Source organism: Cololabis saira, chromosome 20 (genome assembly GCF_033807715.1).
Source record: "Cololabis saira isolate AMF1-May2022 chromosome 20, fColSai1.1, whole genome shotgun sequence".
NCBI classification, from domain to species: Eukaryota; Metazoa; Chordata; class Actinopteri; order Beloniformes; family Belonidae; genus Cololabis; species Cololabis saira.
The window spans coordinates 33,740,635-33,764,218 of NC_084606.1; the positions used below are offsets into that span (position 1 = coordinate 33,740,635).

At 44.6% G+C, this 23,584-nt stretch overlaps 2 protein-coding genes across 2 annotated transcripts; both read left to right on the forward strand.

Moving 5' to 3' along the window:
- The first annotated feature begins 120 nt into the window (after positions 1-120).
- On the forward strand, positions 121-2,892 carry LOC133420511 (integumentary mucin C.1-like). Its single transcript, XM_061710206.1, has 4 exons — positions 121-354; positions 1,195-1,283; positions 2,201-2,726; positions 2,819-2,892. The coding sequence occupies exons 1-4, from the start codon at positions 309-311 to the stop codon at positions 2,890-2,892; spliced, it is 735 nt and encodes a 244-aa protein (XP_061566190.1). The 5' UTR covers positions 121-308.
- LOC133420063 (tenascin-R-like) lies at positions 2,828-22,169 on the forward strand. Its single transcript, XM_061709628.1, has 9 exons — positions 2,828-3,353; positions 5,194-5,442; positions 5,570-5,827; positions 6,089-6,212; positions 8,132-8,277; positions 9,107-9,364; positions 9,473-9,736; positions 21,495-21,592; positions 21,714-22,169. Exons 1-9 carry the CDS (start codon positions 3,125-3,127, stop codon positions 21,786-21,788), a joined length of 1,701 nt encoding a protein of 566 aa, XP_061565612.1. The 5' UTR covers positions 2,828-3,124; the 3' UTR covers positions 21,789-22,169.
- The last annotated feature ends 1,415 nt before the right edge of the window (positions 22,170-23,584 follow it).

The window sequence follows — 23,584 nt, forward strand, 5'->3', positions numbered from 1 at the left end:
TGCATATATGGAAATGGATGCAAAGCCAGCTGTTGATCTCTAGCTGAATGTAGCTCTGTGCTGCTAGGCAAATGCGCTGTTGATTACCCAAGGGTGGCACTGCTGTTGTGGAGCGTTTGATGCCAGCAGGTGACTTCCTCTTTGCTCAGTCGGAAGAAGCATCTCAAGTTGGGATGAGTAATGAGGCAGCAACAGTTTAACACCTGGAGTAATTACACATTTTGGTGATTTCATTTGTCATCTGGTAAATACTTGGGTGCCTGTCCTCCAGTGAAAACTCATCGAGTTGTTTGTGCCAGAGCTGCAATATGGGAACGCTAATCCAGCAGGGAGTCGGTATTTTGACATGTTTGGGTGAGTGTTGTTCAGTGTGCAGCATCTCAAAAATGATCGGTGGGGGTCATAGAGGATGAGAGTTGCATCATTTATTTTATTTATATAATTAACCTGATAACACAAAGCCCTGGCTTTAGACACCTTAGTTGTGTATAATGTCTTTTAATATATCTAATTAAGAAATATCAGTTAGGCTATTTGCCTAAGAATTTTTATTTAAGTCTCTACTAGTGGTCCAGAGTGAAGGATGGACTGAGTGACAGTTACTATCATCTACAGAACTGTCTCAGAAAATTAGAATATTGTGATTTTCTGTAATGCAATTACAAAAAAAAAAAAGTCATACATTCTGGATTCATTAAATCAACTGAAATATTGCTGATCATGGCTTACAGCTCAAGAAAACTCAAATATCCTATCTCAAAAAATTTGAATATTCTGGGAATCTTAATCTTAAACTGTAAGACATAATCAGCAATATTAAAATAATAAAAGGCTTGCAATATTTCAGTTGATTTGTAAGGAATCCACTAATGTTTTTTTAATTGCATTACAGAAAATAAAGAACTTTATCACAATATTCTAATTTTCTGAGACAGTCCTGTATATATAACTCATAAGTTATTTTAAAGTAAAGGTAACCTTATGCATTTTTACTGGCTTTTTTTTTTCAAATCTTAACATCTTACTGTTAAAAAATAAGACAATTTGTGTATAAACTGGAAAGCAATAGCAAAAAAAATGTGTTGTTTGACATAAAGGGTACAGATGTGTGACGGTAGAAGGACGTCTGATCTGATAGATTTTCTGTCCAAATGAACAATCAGACTTTTATCTCTCGTCTGTGTTCCTCCTCAGCTCTGGCGCTGGTCTGCACAGTTACGGAGCGAGAGTACTTTGTCCAGCACAAAAATCTCAACTGGGATGATGCCAGAAGTCGCTGTCAGGTTTTCATGTTTCTGGCTACTTTTATTCAAATGAACAAGGGTTAATTTGTTAATTTCATCCATTGGGAGTGATTTCATCAGTTGCTCAATTCAAAGTTTATTTAGACGGGACAATGCATATTACTACAACACTACATTAAACAGTGTAAATACACCGGGTTTAGCAGAAATGCTAGTTTCCACCTGCAGTCCCCACAAACAACCAGACACACTCACACCTACGGGCAATTTAGAATGATAAATTAACCTAGCATGCATGTTTTTGGACTGTGGGAGGAAACCGGAGTAACCGGAGAGAACCCACGCAAGCACGGGGAGAACATGCAAACTCCACACAGAAAGACCCTGCTGGGCCTGGGAGTCGAACCGGGAACCTTCTTGCTGTGAGGCAACAGTGCTAACCACTAAGCCACCGTGCTGCCAAGAAGAAGAATGTAGATATATTATAACAGAGGCAGCCTTTTTGTGTTTTTAGTTGTATGAGATCATTGATTGCTCTATGCCAGCTCGCACCTTCAAATCTCATTTACTAATACAGTATATCTCATATGTAGATATAATGTAGATTAGAATGTTTCCAGGTTGGGGATAATAATCTTCAAATGAACCCCCCCGATGATAAAACAACAGGAAGTCACCTAGTGTATGAAGGTTGTTTCAGCAGAGATGTTAAATATCTCCATTTAATGCTATAGCAAGCTGTAGTTGAGAGAATACTTAGCTTTGAAAAGTTAAAAGACTAAAAACACTGCCTGATCTTTGATGATACTCTTTTCTGAAAAAAGATTTGTACCAACTGTTCCTGTTATTTATAAAAGTAGGAGCAAAATTTACTGCATGTATCACTGTTATGAGGAATGTTTGACTGTTTAGTTCAACTAGAAAAGAAATGGCAGTGGTGTGTCATGTCTGGTCAGGTGTGCTTCAAGGACCTGGTGACTCTGACTCCGGACAACATCAAGAACATCTCTCGGCAGCTCAAGTCTGAGCACTGGATCGGCCTGCGAAAGAATTTTGACTCCACCAGCAACTCCACCAGCAACTCCACCAGCACCACCAGCACCCCAACCAGTACCTTCCCCATCAGCCCCACCATCACCCCCACCAGTAACTCCAACAGCACCTCCACCACCAGCACCCCAACCATCAGCCCCACCAGTAACTCCAACAGCACCTCCACCACCAACACCCCAACCATCAGCCCCACCAGTAACTCCCTCAGCAGCACCTTCGCCAACATCATCCACAGCTTCTTCCTCGCCAGCTCCACCACCAGCCCCACAACCAGCCCCACAACCAGCCCCACCATCATCAACTCCACAAGCAGCCCCACCATCAACTCCACCAGCAACTCCACCAGCAGCCCCACCATCAACTCCACCACCAGCTCCACCACCATCCCCACCACCAGCCCCCCCACCACCAGCCCACCCAGCAGCCCCCGTATTCCCTGGTCCCATTGGTCCAATGGAGATCCCCTCATCTTCCAGAATTGGTACCCTGGCAGGCCAGTGCCTAAATTCCCCCTCCCAAAGATAGAGTGCTGCAGCTGCTCCTGCACATGCCCTGCAAACCCAATTCCAAGCACGACCAACGTTTATGGGTCTGAAGCCACAACAGGCACGACCACCTTAATTCCCACACACACAACTGACTTGGACAACTCAACTATCGGAAACACAACTGACTTCGAACAGTCAACTCCTAGAAGCATAACTGACTTAGGAGGCTTCAATATTGAAACCCCAACAGACGTGGACGGCTTAATTTCCAAACACACTACAGACGTTTCTAACAAGACTGAGAATGTGACTAATGTCACTCCATCCCAGAATTCCACCATGGAAACCATGGCTACTTCTGATCATCATACCAGTACAACGTATTCGCCGTGGACAACCACGACACCAAATCCAATAGGGGCAACATGTGCGCGATCCCCCATGCTGCCGCCAGTGGAACCAGAGACAAATGAAAATTACATTGAGAACCCCTGCGTGGCCATGCTCAGCTTTGGAGCGTGGGTTGAAAAGAGCTGTTTGGAGGAGCTTCCTTTTATTTGTTATGAAGGTATATATAACTGATAAACACCTACTATGTTACATGCTATGTGTACGTTTGGATAGTCAAGAAACACTCAGATTATATAGGTAAAATATAAGCTTTAATATGCTTTTGATAAAGAAAACGTATTACTTCAATCTTTTCTAAATCTGCCAGTAGTTGACCTGCATGACATGGAAAAGTTTCATTAGTAACTCAAATGTTTTTTGTTCTTTTTTTATTGAATTTTTGGCACGACAAACATTAACAGTATAAATGCACATATGAATTATAATGCTTAAGTAAAGGACATTAACAAAAACAGTCCTAAAAAAAAAAACACACACAAAAAAAAACAACACATCAACAATACGCCTTGACTAAGGTACCTACAGTTCGACCAGATAATACAACGGAATCCTCCTAACCCAGACTATTCGCCATATAGATGCACATCATGGTACTTACTAGACCAGGGGTCGGCAACCCGCGGCTCTAGAGCCGCATGCGGCTCTTTAGCGCCGCTGTAGTGGCTCCTGGAGCTTTTTCAAAAATGTTTGACCTTTTTTTTTCTTTTTTTCTTTTTTTCTCTTTTTTTCTTCCTTTTTTCTTTTCTTTTTAATCTCGACATTTTGACTTTTTTCTCGAAATTTGGACTTTTTTCTCAACATTTCGACTTTTTTCTCGAAATTTTGACTTTTTTCTCAACATTTCGACTTTTTTCTTGAGATTGTACTTCAACATTAATCTCAACATTTCTTCTTTTTTCTCGACATTTCCACTTTTTTCTCAACATTTCGACTTTTTTCTTGAGATTGTACTTCAACATTAATCTCGACATTTCGTCTTTTTTCTCGACATTTAGACCTTTTTCTCAATATTTCGACTTTTTTCTCGAAATTTGGACTTTTTCCTCGAAATTTGGACTTTTTTCTCGACATTTCGACTTTTTTCTCAACATTTCGCCTGTCGCCATTTGCCTTCATTCTAAGGCTTATACAAGACTTTTCATTTTTTGCGGCTCCAGACATTTTTGGTTTTTGTGTTTTTGGTCCAATATGGCTCTTTCAACATTTTGGGTTGCCGACCCCTGTACTAGACTGTCTAATCTTCACATCCATCCGGTAGGGTGAAAACACGTAAAACATATACATATGTAAATAAAAAATAAGATACCAATAAAAAATTTAAAAATAAAAATATCCGCACACAACTAGGAGAAATAACATTACTATGAAACCGCAGGGAAATCAAGCTTCTTAATATATGAGAAAAAAGGGGCCCATGTAGCGTAGAAATTTGTCTGTACTCCCATTCAATGTGCATCTTATTTTTTCCAGTTTTATACAGTGTAAAATAGATCTGATCCAGGAAACATGAGTAGGAGCTGCAGAAGATTTCCACATAAGTAAAATTAAACGTCTTGCTAATAAAGAAACAAAGGCAATGACGTCCTTACTGGCTCTGGAGAGTTGTGGTGTGGCTGAAACTACCCCAAACAGTGCAATGATGGGGTCTGGTTCAATGTGCATATTACATATTTCTGACAGCGTGTTAAAAATGTCTTTCCAGAAAATAACTCAACTGTTTTTGACAATGTAATGAAAATCTATATTTTTTTAATGTTTAATATAATATGATCTATATATAACAATCTACATAATAACGGACTGAATTTTAATCAATGTCCGACTCTGATCCACTGAAGTAATGGATAGACTGTATCTAACGCCACTCAGAAACAAACCCACCCTCCTCTAAGAGAGTGAAATTGAAATGGACTTTCTTTAATTATTTGTTGTTGTTGAGTTTAACCTTCTTTTATATGTTTTTCTAATTTAAAAATCACCATTTTCTCTCCAAACAGATCGTTTCTATGGCGAAATCAAGGTGACTAACGTAACGGTCAACAACGCCACCCTGACCTGGACGGAGGCGCCTGGCGACATCGACCATTACCGCGTTGAGGTCGAAGGAGACGTGCAGACGGTGGAGAATCAGAGGAACTTGACCACTGATCTCGGTAGCCTGACCGCAGGCACTCGCTACACCGTCCAGGTGTCCCCTGTGAAGTGCGGTAGAGACCTGAACCCCCAGACTGAAACTTTCTACACCGGTGAGTTCAAAGGAACATTTCTTTAATAACTTTATTCTTTATGTTTAAAAGTGTTCTTCTGGATATGTAAGTAGGAGGTATCGTTGTCTTGCTTTGGCTCTGAACATGTCCGTCTTTTTTCCTTCAGTACCTCACAAAGTCAAAGATCTCAAAGTCATCGATGTGGCTGAAAGGTCTGTCAATCTGAGCTGGAACAAACCAGATGGGAATGCGGATCTCTACAGTTTGAGGACTCTCGAGAGTCCAGAGAGAGACATAAAAACAAATGTGACTGAAGAAGAGGTCGATGGTTTGTTACCCGGGAGCTTCTACACAGTCATCGTCCGCTCTGGAGTCGAGGACGAGTCGAGGTGGAGTGAAGAATCAAACATCACGGTTTGTACCAGTGAGTATCATGTCTCTTTTTACCGCAGTCTTTCAAACTTTTACATGCTTTTAATACCTGAACATGAAAAGTGTTATAAGAATCACATGAAAATACATGAACGTCCTTTGCATGTTTGAATGATGAAATTCAAATCAGCAAAGGCAAATTAGACCTGAACAGTGAATCCTTTCAAGCTCTGTTTGGGATCGTATGGTGTGAACACGGTTTCCATACAGCACTTTGTCTGTTGTTTGTTTACCTGCTTGTTCTCTCTTTCAGAGCCTGGAAAAGTGTCCAACCTGCAAGCATCCAATAATACCAACAACTCACTGCTTCTCAGCTGGGAAGCACCTGAGGGAAACTTCACAGGCTTCAAAGTGAATGCTACGTGCAGCTCTAATGAGTATGTCCTTGTGTTTCAGGTCACAGATTATCTGTCTGTCATCCACCTCTGACAGCAGATACCTCAACAGTCAACAGTCAGGATGATTCATAAAAACCTCCTGCTATCTGTCTTCTGCTTATATTTATCTCAGAGCGGTAGTTCCTGTAGGACTTTTTCAAGGCCTCAAATGTCAGTGTTAAGAAAAAATTCGACCCCTATGACATATTTATGTGACCAAATTTTAATGCGGAGCGGGGGAAAGTGCATTATCATATTCAAATACGGCCATATTTCTGATCATGCCACTCCTCGTCAACACCTACAATAGAGAAATACCATGACGTGTATACAGGTGCAAAACACTGGTGGCATTCAAGAACAGAAAAGATTTGATCCAATTATTAAAAGTTATGGGTACAACTACAATTAAGTACAACTATGTCCGAATTTATTACTAAACTGTTTATTTTAGCATCTGAAAGCTGAGGTTATTGCTTAAAAGAGATGCATTCCTAAATGGTTGATACTATGTTTTTATGAAACAGTTCAAGTTAAAGCTTAAAGACTACATTTTGATCACAGATAGATTATTGTTTTACTCCACAACATTTAAATTCCCAGCAGCTTTTTTAGTCTCGACAAGATTTGTATTGCAAGTTTTAGTTTCACAACTAAGTGTCAGGGCTGGTGTGGTGAGGACCCAGATGCAGGAGAGCGAGAGGCAGGAGTTCAACAAAAAAGGGTTTATTTTCAAAAAAAGGCAAGAACCAAAAACCAAAAGCGCTGCTTGGCAGGATCAAAAAGTCACACAGAAACAGGGATAAAAAAACTAGAGCAAAAACTTGGCAGGACAAATGGAGGAAAGAGACAGGATGGAACCACAAGGAGCAAGGGAAAGACAAGACCAGATATACACAAGGGGGTAACGAGACACAGGTGTGAACAATCAGGGCAGATGGAAGACAGGCGGGGCAGAACAGAAACACAAACTGGGGGAAATGTCAACCACTGACATAACCCCCACCTCAAGGGACAGATCCCAGATGTCCCACATGGCCTGTCACCCAGGGCGGGTGGAGGGGGCCTGGAGGAGGGCCCAGGCCAACACACGGCCAAAGTTCCGGGGGCCGTCCTCGGGACCGGGCAGACCGGCGAGACAGTTCCGGGGGTCGCCCACGAGGCCGGACAGATCGGCGAGACAGCTCGGGGGGTCATCCACGAGGCCTAGGCTTGGGCCTTGTCGTGGGGCCTGGACGACTTGTCGCGGGGCCTGGACGACTTGGCGTGGGGCCTGGACGACTTGGCGTGGGGCCTGGACGACTTGTCGTGGGGCCTGGACGGCTTGGCGGGGGGCCTGGAAGGCTTGGCGGGGGGCTTGGAAGACTTGGAAGACTTGGCGGGGCCTGGACGACTTGGCGGGGGGCTTGGACGACTTGGCGGGGGGCTTGGACGACTTGGCAGGGGATTCCAGCTCATCCGGGTGCCGCCAACCAGGAATAGTGAGTTCCGCCTCCCGGTACACGATGTCCCAGAAGGCGGAACTCTCTCCCTCTGGGTCCATCCTGGTGGTTCCGTTCTGTCAGGGCTGGGGTGGTGAGGACCCAGATGCAGGAGAGCGAGAGGCAGGAGTTCAACAAAAAAGGGTTTATTTTCCAAAAAAGGCAATAACCAAAAACCAAAAGCACTGCTTGGCAGGATCAAAAAGTCACATAGAAACAGGGATCAAAAAACTAGAGCAAAAACTTGGCAGGACACATGGAGGAAAGAGATGGAACCACAAGGAGCAAGGGAAAGACAAGACCAGATATACACAAGGGGGTAACGAGACACAGGTGTGAACAATCAGGGCAGATGGAAGACAGGCGGGGCAAAACAGAAACATAAACTGGGGGAAATGTCAACCACTGACACTAAGTAACTGTGTCTCTTTATGATAGATCGTGGTACAGTAAAGAGGTGAGTAGAGATGAGCGAACAGTGAATGTAACAGACCTGCCGAATGGCAGCGAAATCCGTCTTTTTGTGACAACGGTGGCCAATTCCACCTTGGATGGAGACAGTGTAAACATCACCAGCTACACTGGTAACTATTGCTTGTCATATCTGCATGTGCCATTCTGATTTAACTCTTTTACATTTTTTATGCTCACCCCCATTTTTATTGGATCTTAGTTCTCTGTTTTATATTTAGTTTATCCTTTTTTATCATATTTTATTTTCATTGTTTTATCTCAATGTTTTATCTAAATATTTTAGTCGTTATTTATGGTCTATTTTATACATTTTACTGTCTTATTCTTTTAGTTTTTAATGTCTTGCTTTCTAGACATACTTTTAGGATTTTATGTTATGTTATACTTTTTAAACTCTATTAGTGTATCATATCCTGCTTTCTTGTAGCTTTTAGCTCCAGTGTTTCCACATGGGGAGCCTCCATGCTGGGAGTGACTCTGGCCTGCAGGGGGGTCGTCCTGGGGGTGATTCTGGCCTGGATGGTTGTGGAGCTCTGCACCACGGCTTTACCGCTGTGGTGTGGACTCCTCTATCCATCCGGGCCGGGATGGTCTCTGTGGGCCCCCCCCCCCCCCCCTTGTAGCGGCGGGCTATGAGACCTCCTGGCGTGGACGGCTCCCCGTTACCGTTTCCTCACCTGGATCCTCTGTGCTTAGCCATGTCTGCACCGTGTGTCTGCGTGTGTGTCTGTGTGGAACTTGGGTGAATTGTGGTGTGCTTGTGTCTGTCTGTGTGTGTGCGGGGAGGGGGGAGGGGGGCAGGGCATTAATACGTTTTATGTTTATTTGTTTTATGTGAAGCACTTTGTATTGCAATTTTTGTATGAAAAGTGCTCTATAAATAAAGTTTGATTTGATTTGATTTAATGTCACCAATTTAACTTTTTTACTCTCATCCAGCTCCTGGACCAATTTCAAACCTGGTGTTGACAATGGGGTATTCCTCTCTCAATGCCACATGGGATCGCCCTATTGGTAGTTTTTCAATATTCACCGTTGAGGTTTGGCAGGAAGAAAAGCTTGTGGCAAATGATACAACAACAGAAACTTACTGGGAGTCTTTAGATAATCTGAAGAGTTCAGCCAGTCTCAAAGTGGTGGTCTATGCTGTTACTGGACATCTCAAAGGCCCGGCAGTGTGCCGTTCCAACTCTACCTGTAAGGACTACATCATTATCAATCACAGCTGAAACACCAATGAAAATGCTTTGAGCACAGTCTCATCTGAGAACTGCGCTCTCATCCTGACTCTGTCTTTGTTTGCAGTGCCAAGACGTCCTACTAGTGCCACATGCACTTCGGTCAGTACAAGCTCCCTTGCCTGTGAGTGGAAGGCCCCTGAAAACTCAGGAACAACCAAGTACAAAGTACAACTGAAGTCTAACTTCTGGAATCACCACTGGAACGGTATCACGAAAGAAACCAGCTACACGTTTAATCATTTGAAATCAGGAACCATTTACAGCTTTTGGGTGTACACACTCAGTGGAAATGAGACAAGTACACCGGCATCATGTAATCAGTCTACAGGTGAGACACTCAGGTGTAAAAAACAAACAAAAAACCCACACAACGATGAGTGTCAATAATTACATTGTTTGTTATTTTTTTTACCAGCAACAGTCCCAACGATACAAACCAGTTTTCCAAAGTCCATCATAGCTTCTTCTTTATTTATGTATTTATTTTTAAATATTTTTGTCCCAATATTTTTCCCCATTTTCTTCACCCAGTGCTCCTACCTAAGTCCTGGGCATTGCTCCCCCTCTGCCAACCCCGGGAGGGCCCTGCACTGAGCTAAAGTTCAGCATAGCTTCTAAAGTAATTTCACCCGACTGACTCGGCCAGCCATGCCAAACCTTTTCCTCATCGAGAACAACTAACTTTGATCTGATACACTTGATAGACAGTTTGTCTGTGATAACATGGGGGCCTGTCCAACGTGGAAGGAATTTACAATTAAGCTTCTTTGATCTTGGATCATGCCGGGTGTGCTGAACGCATCTGTGGCAACACAACTTATCCCCCACTTGAGGCTCCTCATGAGACGCTTTCTGATCATAGTAGGCCTTGCGACCATCTGCTGTTCGCTCCAGACGTTTTTGAGCAAACATTAAGGTCTCTTGTAGGCTCTTTTGTAAGTCATCTAGGTGTTGGTGCATGGTGTATGTGGTTGCTATGTTAGCTTCCCCTGGTTGGTAGAGAAGGTGCAATGGCAGTGTCCTCCGTCTACCTGTCATCATCTCAAAGGGGAAGATCCCTCATTTTTGTAGAGGGGCCCTGTGTGTTGATGTTGCCAGTTGGTTTTGGCAACAGACTAAGCAGCCTTTGATGTGGTCTGCTATGTCTTTTTTCATTTGTGGCCAAAACGCCACTTGTCTTAATGCTCTATATCAGTGGTCTTTAACCCTGGTCCTCGGGACACCCTGTCCTACATGTTTTTACACGTTGCCTTGCATCATCATACCTGATTCTAATGGGCATCATCAGCTTGTCATCTTGTGGGAGAACTTGCACAATTGGTGGCTGGCTAAATACTTTTTTGGCCCACTGTACATGTGTGCATCTGTCACCAGGTGCCTGTAGCACTTAAATCTCATTGACTATCTGGGGACACTATGGGTCGTCAGATTTTGATGTCCGAAATGAACACAAGTTTTGTGACCCCAGACGATCAGGGTCATCCAACAAAGAGTTCTTGGAGCTGGACGGTTGGAGCCGCTTCTCCATATAATGGTAGCGCATGGGGGCACAGCGGGACACAGACGATGCAGCGTCTAAATAACACATGATTGCCGCGAAACTTGTTCATTTCTTTTATGAATCACTAGATCTGCTTCCAGGACCTGTTGTCTACATCCGGGGCTGTGTGTATAGAGATGACGTCATGCAGGTCAGAGGTCTTGTTTACAAACTGATTTATTTGTTACACACAAAGCCCCGGATGTAGACAACAGGTTGTCTATCATCTGTCACGCTGCATCGTCTGTGTCCCGCTGTGCCCCCAATGCAGCTACCATTATATGGAGAAGCGGCTCGCAAAAAACTCCTAATATCTTCCAAAGGACTCCAAATGACACCAAACTTGCCTGGGTGAGTATACGACCATAAAAAATTCCAGAAATAAGGTCCAGATTGTAAAAAAACGAACTTTCCCTTTAAGTCCCCCCATGACTTCGGTGCCGTTGAAGAATAATATTTAATCCAGTTCAGGAATCCACTGTGGGGTTGAGAGTTTTATTTCAGTAAGCCGGCGGTGAGCAGGACCAGCACAGATCGTGTCTGAAGTTGGTATGCTGACCCAGAGTGGTTTGACAACAGGGCTTTATACAAAAAGTTCAAAGCACAGACCAAAGGTGAAAGCCAGGAAGAAATTAAAAGCTATTTACAGTCAGATGTGATCGTTTAGTTTGGAACTACCCCATAGTAAGTCAGGAACTCCATCATATGGCATTTCCATGGTTCAAGTCTTCGTCTCTGCAGGGGTAGGAAGCCGAAGCTACTTCCAAGGTGTCGTCTCAGCAGGGGTATGTGGCTGATGCTACTTGCAAGGTGTCGTCTCTGCAGGGGTGTAGGAAGCTGGAACTTGCGTGACAATGTGTCTCAACAGTGCCCACACCCTTCAGGGCCCGGCCCTGCCTGGGTGGGGGGTGGCTGTCTGCGCTGGGGGGGCATTGCTGCCTTGGTCCTCCGTCGCTGGGCGGGGGCCGAGTGCCCCTGCGGATGTGGGGACTCCATGACCCTTAGGGTGCCTGCCGGGTGGCCCCGGGGGGGGTGGGGCCGGGTCCAGGCATCGGGCCTCCCCTGACCGGGGGGTGCACGGGCGGGCGCGGCGGCGGGGTGGCACCATTCCCAGCTGTCTATGTCTTATGTTGTCAGTATGAATGGGGGGATGTTGGACCGTTTCCCCCTCCATCTGGGGGCTCCGGCAGCGCCGGGGGCGCCCGTGGAGGTACGGTGGGGCCCTGGCCCGGCTCGGAGGGCCGGCCCCCGTCTACTGGATGGCCGGTGGGGGAACATCCAGGCTTTGCTGGTCCTGCTTCCTGGCTTCGGCCTCCGCTCCCCCTCCTTCCCCCCCTACACGATTCATACGCACATAGGTTAAGGGGCGGGGGGTCCGGGTCGTGGGGGGCATTGTCCCGCGTGGCCCGGCACTCCCCGCCTCACGGTTTTAACAGCAAAGTAGACACTGCACATTCAACACTTAATAAATACATTTGACAAGGACACGTAGTTCGGGAGGGGGGGGTCGGTGTCAAATCGATACTTGGCCCTCCCCCTCCCTGTTTTTATGGCATTAATCACATGCACTCAACACCAGGGGCGGGAGGGGGTCCCACATCACCCGCGTTCCCTCGCCGGCCTGGGATAGGTGGGTCGGGATACGCAGGCCTGGCGGGACTCGCCCTGCAGCCTGGGGTGCCTTCTGGCGGTGCTGGACCCCCCCGGGGAGGGGGAAACGGTGCGTGATTGTGTGTCTGTGTCGGTGAGAATGCGGTGTGGAAGGGTCCTGCCATGGAGGATTTGAGCCTCCATTGGCAGGACAACAAAACTTAATAATTTATCAATATTATATTATACAAAGATGGTTATTATTATTATTATTATTATTATTATTATTATTATTAGTAGTAGTAGTAGTAGTAGTAGTAGTAGTAGTAGTAGTAGTATTATTGTTAGTATTATTATTATGTATAGTATATCTTATTATTAGTATAGGTATCGGATAGGTGAATGGATGAATGAATGGGATGCCTGGGTCTGGGGCCCTCCGTTGTCGGGCCTGCGCGGGTGTCGCCCTGTTGGGGGGTTCCCTCTCTCCGGGCCCGTCTCCGGTCCCCCCCGCTGCGTCCGCGGCGGGGCGCCCCTCTGGTCTTGGAGGGCCACTTTCGTTGGGGCGGGTGCACCTGCCCGCGTCGGCGGCCGGGGCGGCTCTGTCTCTCCGGGCAGGCTGGCCCCCTGCCGGTTGGGGGTCGTTGGCCTGAAGGGGTGAGGGCCTCCTGGCCACGTGTCCGGCCCGGACCGGGTGGCCGGGGATTGCCTGGGTCGCGGTCCGCCGCCGCGGGATCCCTGGCTGCTTCTTCCCGCGCCGTGGGGGCCCCACCCGCGGGCCCCCTCGGCCGCCGCCGGGGGGGGGGGGGGGGGGGGGCTCGCAGGCGGTGGGTTGCCTCCCTCCTACTTCTCCCCTCTGTGGGGTTGCTGGTGGCCTGGGTTCCGGGTTCTTCCGTGTCAGCCTCTGGTCTTGCGGGTGGCGGGGTTGCTCCCCCCCCCTCCCCCACTATAGATACACTTCAGGTAGAGCTTTGTTTGGTTTATTACACACACACACACACACACACACACACACACACACACACACACACACACACACACACACACACACACACACACACACACACACACACACATACATATACACACACATACACAGCCACACAAACGTATACATACACACGCACATAGCCACAAAGACATGTACACGCACACGTACGCATACACATATACACACACACACACACACACACACACACACACACACACACACACACACACACACACACACACACACACACACACACACACACACACACACACACGCATGATCATATACATACACGCATACACACACATAGACATACACACTGGCTTGTTCACCTGCATACTGGCTCTGTAGTTTTTGGGGTTAGGTAGCGGTAGCGGTAGCTTAGCTCAGACTGCGATCAGATCTCAAGATTTGGGTCGATTGCTGTACGTGTTTTGGTCGGCTCCGTGCCGGTTTCGTGTTTTGTTTGTGGTTTTTTGTTGCAGATTTCCAGTGCTTGACGTGTGTCTCCGTGTGTTCCTGCTTCCTGGATTGGTTGTGGATGTCGTCACCCCCCCCAAAAAATCACTGGGTTTGTATGTGTATATTTATGTATGTGTATGCATATGTATGCATATATATATGTATATATATTAAATATAGTAATAATGCACATATATATACCTTTGGTTTCTACCTTCATGGTATCAATCACTAATATGTGTGCAGACAAGGTAGAAAAAAAAACAAAAAAAAAACAAACAAAAAAAACAAAAAAACAGTGCCCACACCCTGGGTTGGGTTGGCGAAATGGCCTATCTGTGTGGAGTTTACATGTTCTCCCCGTGTTCCCTGGGTAGCTAATGTGAGCTACTGTTGTGGAATTTATCAAAAACCAGTTCAGAAGTCCGCTCGTGGTATAGAGAGGTTTTAATCAGTTCAGCCGGCGGTCGACATGACCATCGCAGATCGAGTCTGTATTTGGTGTGTCGACACAAATTGCTTTGTCCAAAGGGTTTTTATACAAAAGTTACAGGAATAAACCAGCCCAGTAAGAGAGGTGGGACTTTTAGCTTTGGGACCACCCCAGTGATCAGGAAGTCCGTATATGTTCTTTGTCTCTGTGGGGGCTGGAAGTCTCGGCAGGGATGCAGAACGCCGGACCTTGCGTGACAATGTCCCGGCAGGGATCCCCAGGAATTGGAACCCGCATGTCTATGAGCATAAGGGGGGCTTGAGCAATCTGCAAGGCGTCGTTGTGTCCCTGCAGGGGGGGGCCAAATGGTCTAAATGCTTCATCAATTCACAATTTTTTATTTATTTTTTTTTTACAGTGGAGTACATCATTTTAGTAATAGTTTGAGTGATACATGTGTTTGCAAGTAAACCTTTTAGTAATAGTTTGAGTGATACATGTGTTTGCAAGTAAACCTTAGACATGTGGTCGGAAACCAAATAACAACAAGCCAACAAAGCAAATTCAAATATCAAGTAACAAACGTGTCCTAACTGTTCTTTAAACCAATGAAACAAACTACTTATGACAGGTGTATGTAACATTTTGGCAATATCTTTCAAGTGATGCGTTATTTCTTGGACTGTGGCATTGCGGGTATAAATGTACAACATTCAGTTTTAATGACAGCACAAGTTCCCCCTTGAGAAGCTAATAAATCCATTATCCCTAAAGCAGTCATTTCTTGTGAGAGCATAGGCATGTCTTTTGCAGTGGTGTTGGCTAATCTTCAACTGCATGGGATAAATCTCTTATCTGTTCCAAAGCTGCCATGACTCCGTAATTTGGAACGAGGGCACCAAAAAATCTTGTCCATGGTGTTTGTGTGTGTGTGTACAATTCTCTTCTAACAAAGTGAACGATTCTCATGGCTGGTACCGCATGGCCCAGACCACATATTCCAGACCAACCGTTTGGAAGATATTCACAAGCCTTCACGCCACAAATCCAGTAAACATCCTTTGGTAGAGGTATGGAACAGCGATTAACCATTGTAGCAAGGTAGCTATAATAGTGGATTTTGGCTTGTTTTAGGCTTAACAAGCGGTTCTTCAGAAGGAGAGCATGTGGAGTCACAGTTTGGCCTGTGCTGCTCCTTTGCTCCCCTGCTCCCCTGCTCCCCTGCTCCCCTGCTCCCCTGCTCCTCTGCAGAGGTCCCAGGTGCTGGAGCTCAGCTACTTCCGGGCAGGAAGAAGAAGGAATCGGCTGGTTTCCGCTGCATGGTCGAGGAGTTGTGTTCTTGCAGTGGGATGCGTGGAACCAGGTTAGACGCCCCTCACACTTGACGGCGGTGTTGGTGGTGAGCAGGACGTGTTGAGGTTTAGACCAGCGAGGTTTCAGGGCGTTTTTCCGTCGGAACTCCCTGACACAGACCCAGTTGCCGGGTTGGAGGTTATGGCACGGTTTGTTACTAGGAGGAGACTGGACAGCTTTTACTTTCTGTGGATTGACTGGACAGCAAAAGTTTAGAGTACAACAGAATGATATCATGGATTCATCCATGGCATGGAAGTCCATCTTCTTCATATATACAGAACTGAATTGCTTGGTATGGTCATAGGTCTACCCATAATCCTTTCATGAAGCGTGAGTTTTGTGCTTCCTAATGGGTGTTAACAGGTGTCAACATTGTCCATTTAAGTCCAGTTTAAAATTCTCTGCACATACAAAAACATTTTCATACATGAACATTTTCATACAAGAATAATTTCATATCCCTCACATAATGTCTATTTGCAGAGCTTCAAAAAAAGTCACGGTGGGGGGGAGTGTTGATAATGTTTGCAATATTTTTATAGGATGCAAATCTTGGAGCTTATCAGTCTTTCAACACTATCTGACACATTCCCCCTTTTTCTCATCTGTGATTGCCAACTGTGATCAACTATTCACGTGTACAAGGATGTGGGTGCAACAACGCGGCCGTCGTTGCTGACCCACAAATTATTTACATTTTTACAACCATGGGAATGCTACAATCCGTTTTTTTCTTCACCTCAGTAGTCTTCTTGTAGGAGAGCTACATCATTAGGAGAAACCAGGTCGTTAGCGGGTATAGAAGGGCAAAGTTTTACATAGACAGGTAAGCCAAATTTGGCAGTTTCTTTTGCTGCATGGTCAGCTGAAGCATTGCCTAGTGAAAACAGGGTTGGACTGGGTGTGGGCTTCACATTTAACAAAGCAATAGATGAAGGTAGTTGACAGGCTTGTAACAGTTCACCAATCAATTAACCACATTTATCTCCGAGGATGAAATAAATCCTTGGTTCGCCCACAAAATATAAAATCTATAAAATACAATATACACAACCAAAAGCATATCTGGAATCTGTATAGATTGTAACAGTTTTACCTTTTGATCAGTATATAGTTTCATCTACTTGGGTGGAGCTGGAGATGGAGGGCGCTTTCAACAATTAAGAATTATCACAAATTGTATAACCTGCGTATGGTATTCCATTTTTATAAGCAGAGCCGTCAGTGAGGAAAACAGGAAAGGTCAGGACGAGTGTTAAAGACAGAGGTGTCAAAAGTATTCACATTCATTACTCAGGTAGAAGTATAGATATTAGAGTTCAAAAATACTCCTGTAGAAGTTGAAGTATCAACTCAAAATTTATTTATTTTATTTTATTTATTTTTTTCTCAAGTAAAAGTATAAAGTACTGGTTTCAAAAGTACTTAAAGTATAAAAGTAAAAGTAATATAAGTGGGGAAAAACCATTAAGGCTAAAAGCCATTGAAAATGAATGCATCTTAGTATAATGCAAATATATTAAAGAACCATATATGTGCATTATTGAGCATTAACATGTGTTTCAGAGAGCAGACACGTACAAACCAAATATGTTTATACTTCTCATCCAACCACAACCAAATTCACTCTATCCGGATGGCACAATTTAACTGGATAGTTTTTTAAAGGCCGAAATGAAATAGAGTAAGGCTGTTTTTAAAACGTAAGGAGTAAAAAGTAAAGATAATTGCGTGAAAAAAGTAAAAGTAAAAGTAAAAACCGTCTGAAAAATAATTACTCCAGTGAAGCATACACAACCAAAAGTTCTACTTAAGTAAGGTAATGAGGTATTTGTACTTCGTTACTTGACACCTCTAGTTAGAGATTAGTTATACATGCATTCAGAGACGTTATAGTAGGCCACAGACAGATTTCCATGCACTTACATGATGAATTTTACCATAGGCAGGATAAGATTATGTAAATTGGGATGTTCTGATTTGGCTCACCCCAATGGGAGCCGATCATTGGCTGTTTCCTCTGCGCCTCCTCTCAGCGCTCAACCTGTGTAGGAAACACTTTTGAAAAAGACATTAGTATTTTCATACATTTCAGATTCTTTTTCTGTGTTATCCAGCCCTACCCTTTGTTGAGAGCAATTAGCAAATATATATTTTGCATGTACCCTGGAGGGAATCCATCAATCTGATCTCGTGACAGACCACAATTCTCTTTTGCTGTCAAAATTGTTTTAGCATAAAGTTCCCTGGGATTATCAATTTTCCCTTTGAACTGTTAAGGCAATAAATACTGTGAAAAAAAGGTCTGAGCTTGCTCTGCTGTGGGATTAAAAGGGAATTCTACAAGCATCAAGTACTTTGCGCATCAAGTACTTTACTTTTCAAATCATGTGGCAAAGTTAGTTTAACCGCTGTTTCCTCTAGCCATTTTGTTTATTAATTTAAAATCTCTTACCATTATTTGGCTCCAAATTTTGTAGGCAACAGATCTTGGATTTTTGTAAAATCCAGTCGTCATCATCGTCATTTGATTCTTTAATCAGTTTCACCGGATAAAGGTTTTGATTTTATCATTTAACTGGTTCTCTAATTTCTTTTTCGTCTGCGTTGTGTTTTTAAATCCTTCTAACCATCAGCTTTTTATTTTGATCAGTAAGCGAAGCTATTTGGGATTCTGCATTACGGCGTCTACTTTCATCCCTCCAAAAATCTGAGGGAGTTTAAAGTGCTTTTTAGTTATTTTAACAATTTAATACTAACTAAGTAACAAACAAAACTAACAAATAAAACTATCGGTACCGTGATTACCATACATGTATTTAAAGAACTGAAAAACTTCCCAAAAACTTTCCAACTATCAGTCTACCTGAGCATATAAATCATTCCTGTTGATGCAAAGAAGAGCGAGTCGATTCTTGCAGAAATGAAATATACTCCATTTTGGGGAGAGCGTGTCATCCCCACTTATTTCTCTACATACAGTATGTCTATTTCTCACAAATATATCAGTGTTCCAACACTTATTTTTTTTTTTTTTTTGGACCTCAAGTCCTGCATATGCTATAAGTCCCACTGGACTACTCAGACCAACATGGCATTCTGGCCATTATTTCCTTAATGTTACCAGAGATATTAAACCTTTTTAGAAGAGCGAGTCAGATTCTTAAGGCAGGAGAAGCAGAACATTCTCACAACACAATCAAATTCAAGTGTTATGAAATTGCCAGCGTTCCTAAAAACATCTCTACAATAACGTTCCCAATAACACAAAATAATAAAAAAATAACCCTCACAACCACACAGCGGACTTACCTAAAATCTCAGGATGACGTCAACCATTCTCCGGCACTCCAATTCACAGACTTTCGACAACAACTCAGCAACAATAATTTGGGATTTTGTAAGTGGATCCCTTAACCTCTAAAATTTTAGATAGAGTCGCTGATTGCGCCGTTGTTCTGGAACAGGAGTTTCCATCGAAGGTCTATTGTCATCCGGGTCAACGGCACCAAAATTGTTGTGGAATTTATCAAAAACCAGTTCAGAAGTCCGCTCGTGGTATAGAGAGGTTTTAATCAGTTCAGCCGGCGGTCGACATGACCATCGCAGATCGAGTCTGTATTTGGTGTGTCGACACAAATTGCTTTGTCCAAAGGGTTTTTATACAAAAGTTACAGGAATAAACCAGCCCAGTAAGAGAGGTGGGACTTTTAGCTTTGGGACCACCCCAGTGATCAGGAAGTCCGTATATGTTCTTTGTCTCTGTGGGGGCTGGAAGTCTCGGCAGGGATGCAGAACGCCGGACCTTGCGTGACAATGTCCCGGCAGGGATCCCCAGGAATTGGAACCCGCATGTCTATGAGCATAAGGGGGGCTTGAGCAATCTGCAAGGCGTCGTTGTGTCCCTGCAGGGGGGGGCCAAATGGTCTAAATGCTTCATCACTACCCTCACAAAAACATGCAACAGTCCTGGGCTATACATGCCCCCTCTGGTCAGCCGGGGCGCCAGATGGTGGGGAGGATCTGGCCGGAATAACGTGATCCTTCCACGCGCTACATCCGGCCAGAGAAACCCCACCCTGTCTTGGGAAAAGAAGCGGCCCTACTACCTGGAATCTGTTCGGTTTTCTCATCCGTCTGAGAATTCCTTGCATCGTGATCTTGCAATTTTGGTGGAGGTTGGCGCAAAGAAGGTGGCGACCATTCCTGTTGGTACATACCTTGGTTACAGTTTCTGTATTCACGATCTGCCTGGTGTACAGAATGGTTTGGCATGATTCTGATCCCGGTTAGGCTGAGGTCGTTGAGGAGGGGAAAAATGTCCCTGTCCAGACCGTGGTTGGGAGATGGGAGCCGAGGCAGAGCCGGGCTTGGCTTTGTTGGTTCTTTCACGCTTCATTGGCATGGGCTCAGTACTTATCACAAGTAGGGTGTGGCCCTGAGATTTGGTGTGAGATTGTTGCTGTTTTTGGAAACCAAGACATGCTAATGAGATGGCGGCTCGTAGCGTAGTGGAGATTCTGAATAAAGAGGGATTTAAAGTTAAGTTCTTCTTCCATCCTAGGCTCATTACGAGTATGGAAGTAGGCTTGGAGTAGTTGATAATCGTATTGCTGGGGAGGCTCATGTCGACCCTGGTTGCCAATTCTGCAGTCAACCCCAACTGAGAAACATGATCTGAGAACTCCTTCTCCAAAGACTGGCAAAGTCGTTCAAAATCTCTTTTCACTGCATCAGGTTGACACTCAATGAGCCGGCTAACTTCACGACTGGCTGTTAGCTTGATCAAGTATATTTTGTTGTTGGGTGAGACTCTGGGAAATTTCTGCAAGTAGAACTAGAGATCTTCCAAGTAAAACAAGTATAATTAAGGCCTCCAGGAACAGGTTTGAATTTTGGTATGTGACTAGCTATTTTTTCTAATTCTCTGTCGGGAAGGCCCTATAGGGGCAGAAGGCCCACAGGAAGAGAAGATGGCCCTTGATCTGTCGGGCTTGAGGTGGAGTCAAAGCTGGAGCTCCTACGGCGGATTCTGGCCCACGCTGGCGGTCGTCCTGGACGGCACGGTTCCTGGTGCAGGAGAATGGTCGGAGAAAAAAAAGAGAGGATTTAAAGCAAAGAGAGGGTCCAGAGTGCGGCACTCGGATCAGGGCTTACGCTTGGCCGGTCAATCCGGTCCAAGCGGCTCTCCCCCCGTCACAGCTCTCAGGAATAATGGGAAAGCGGTCCAGGTCCGCTGGGCAGCAGGACAGGTCCGTCCTGCTCGGCTGGCTGGGAGAAGAGGATGAGAGCTGGGCAGAGAACGGAGATTTGCGCTCCGCGGGTGCGTAACGTCATAAGGGCCTGGCCAGTGATTGGAGGCCCGCCCTTCAGGCGCCGCCCGCCTCCCCAAGGCACACTGGTCCTTGTAGTCTCCGACAAGGCGGCCATTTTAGGAGGCACATTAAAGCCGATTTCAGGCCGGGGTTGAGCCGGCTTTAAAGTCGAATACACATATTCACCAAATGTTCATAAACCTTCATAAGAGTTCACATGATCACCAGACGGGGCCTAACATAACTCTCCATGGATTTGGGGAGAATGTGCCTATGAGTTGAGGTGTCGTAAACCAGGCTTGGATCACTACACGGTGCACGTGGACTCTCACATGCAAACTGTAAATATGTGTTTCAGCATCGTCTTCACACGTCTCACACCTTCTATTTGTGCCCCAGTTGCAGACTGGAGGGAGGTGACTCTGTCGATGCTGTGCTCTGCTGAAGAATCTCTACTCTGTGACAGTCCAAACACGACAACCAAAATAAACGAGCAGGTGAGATGGCTAACTTGAACCTTCACCAACGATGACTTGACATGTGCAGAATTCTTGAAGCATTTGTGAGCACGAACCGGGTAGTCAAAAGGAAACCTTTTGTTTTTGTACTTTGTTGCAGTTGGACACATATCTGAAAACTCAGCTGGGAACCCAGGTTAATTGGACTCTCCAAGACTTAAAAGAAGAAATATAAGACGCAGATATCTTTTTGATTTGCTTTGATTTGGAGCTTTATTTGACTTAGCCGCCTTCTGTTTTAGAACATGTGAAAACTTTGATTTTGAATGGTTTATGCCGAAGCAAGGACCTCAGAGTGTGTCACTGATTTGTTAAAGATGGGGTAGGTGTTCCCTATGGACACATTTTAAAAGTACACAGTCAAACCTACCTTTGTGCTCAGGAGTTTTATAATCTAAAATGTGGGGAACGAATGATATTACTTGTCTCCTTTGCTTGCAGCGTTACTGTTGTTTTCTTGTGTTGACGTTTTCTATAGACATGCTCTCATTTCTGAATAAAATCAAAAGTTGTAACTTTATGTGCTGCAAAAATGAAAATAAAATCTTTTTCTTCACCTTTTTTCTATTTTTATCAATTTTCTCAAATGAATACATTAAAACTTTGGAGACGTTCGAAGGAAGATAGTGTTGAAGTGCAGGGTACACGCAGGTAAAAAGGGCTTGCATTAGGAGATTACCCACATGTCCAGGGACCACTTCACTGCTGGGCAGCTAAAGGTAGCCAGTGGATTTGGATGAGGCTTATGTAGTCAAACTGTGCCAAGGTCTCTAACTGAGCAGTGATCCTTCTTTCAAGCACACGGTTTTGAGTTTATTTCAAATTGGGATGCTGTTAGTCGAGGATTTGTGGGAGGGTCCTGTTCAGCATTGCAGTTGCCATTTTTTCTGTTTTGGACTCAGTACATTTAAGATAAGAGATAAGATAATCCTTTAATAGTCCCACAGAGGGGAAATTTGCAGTTTACAGCAGCAAAGGGGATAGTGCAAAAACAAGAGGCATCAATAGAAATAGTAATAACACAGTAATAATATCAGTATGACACACTATAAACAGTAAAATGGTATATACAATAATTATAACAATAAGAAAAATAAATAATAAGAAATACTGGTATATAAAAAATAACAGACAGATATTTACAGATGGGTATTTACATAATTGCACGTTGCAGTGAATGATATTGCACATTATTTTCCAGTATGTACATTTATTGTCAGGTTGTATGTGATCTACTGTGAGCAGTGCTGGTTGTCTCACAGCTGCAGGGAGGAAGGACCTTCTGTAGCTCCTTCACACATTTAGGGTGAAGGAGCCTGTCGCTGAAGGAGCTCTCCAGCGCTCTGAAGGTGTCCTTCATGGGGTGGGAGTCCTTCTCCATCATGGATGACAGCTTAGTCATCATCCTCCTCTCTCCCACCACCTGCACTGTGTCCAGAGAGCAGCCCACGACAGAGCCGGCCCGTTCGATGGTTTTGTCCAGCCTCCTTCTGTCTGCAGCTGTGATGTTGCTGCCCCAGCAGACCACTCCATAAAAAATGGCTGATGCCACCACAGTGTCATAAAATGTTTTCAGGAGTGTTTCCTGCACACCAAAAGCCCTCAGCCTCCTGAGCAGATAGAGTCTGCTCTGGCCTTTTTTGTGGAGTGCAGAGGAATTAGTAGTCCAGTCCAGTTTATTGTTGAGGTGAACACCCAGGTACTTATAAGATGTCAGTAATCAGCAGACTTGGCGTGCTCACTCAAAACGAGTAAAAGTGTGTCACCGGGTGCCAGTCCAAAAAACTTGTCAAAAAATCAAAATCCGACAGCACTCTCTTAAGTACAAAACTTTAATATAGTTCCAAACACTGCACAGCAGCAGGAAATCGGACGCGTTTCGGCTTGCAGCCGTCCTCAACAGTGACAGTTACTATCATCTATATATTGAGGACGGCTGCAAGCCGAAACGCGTCCGATTTCCTGCTGCTG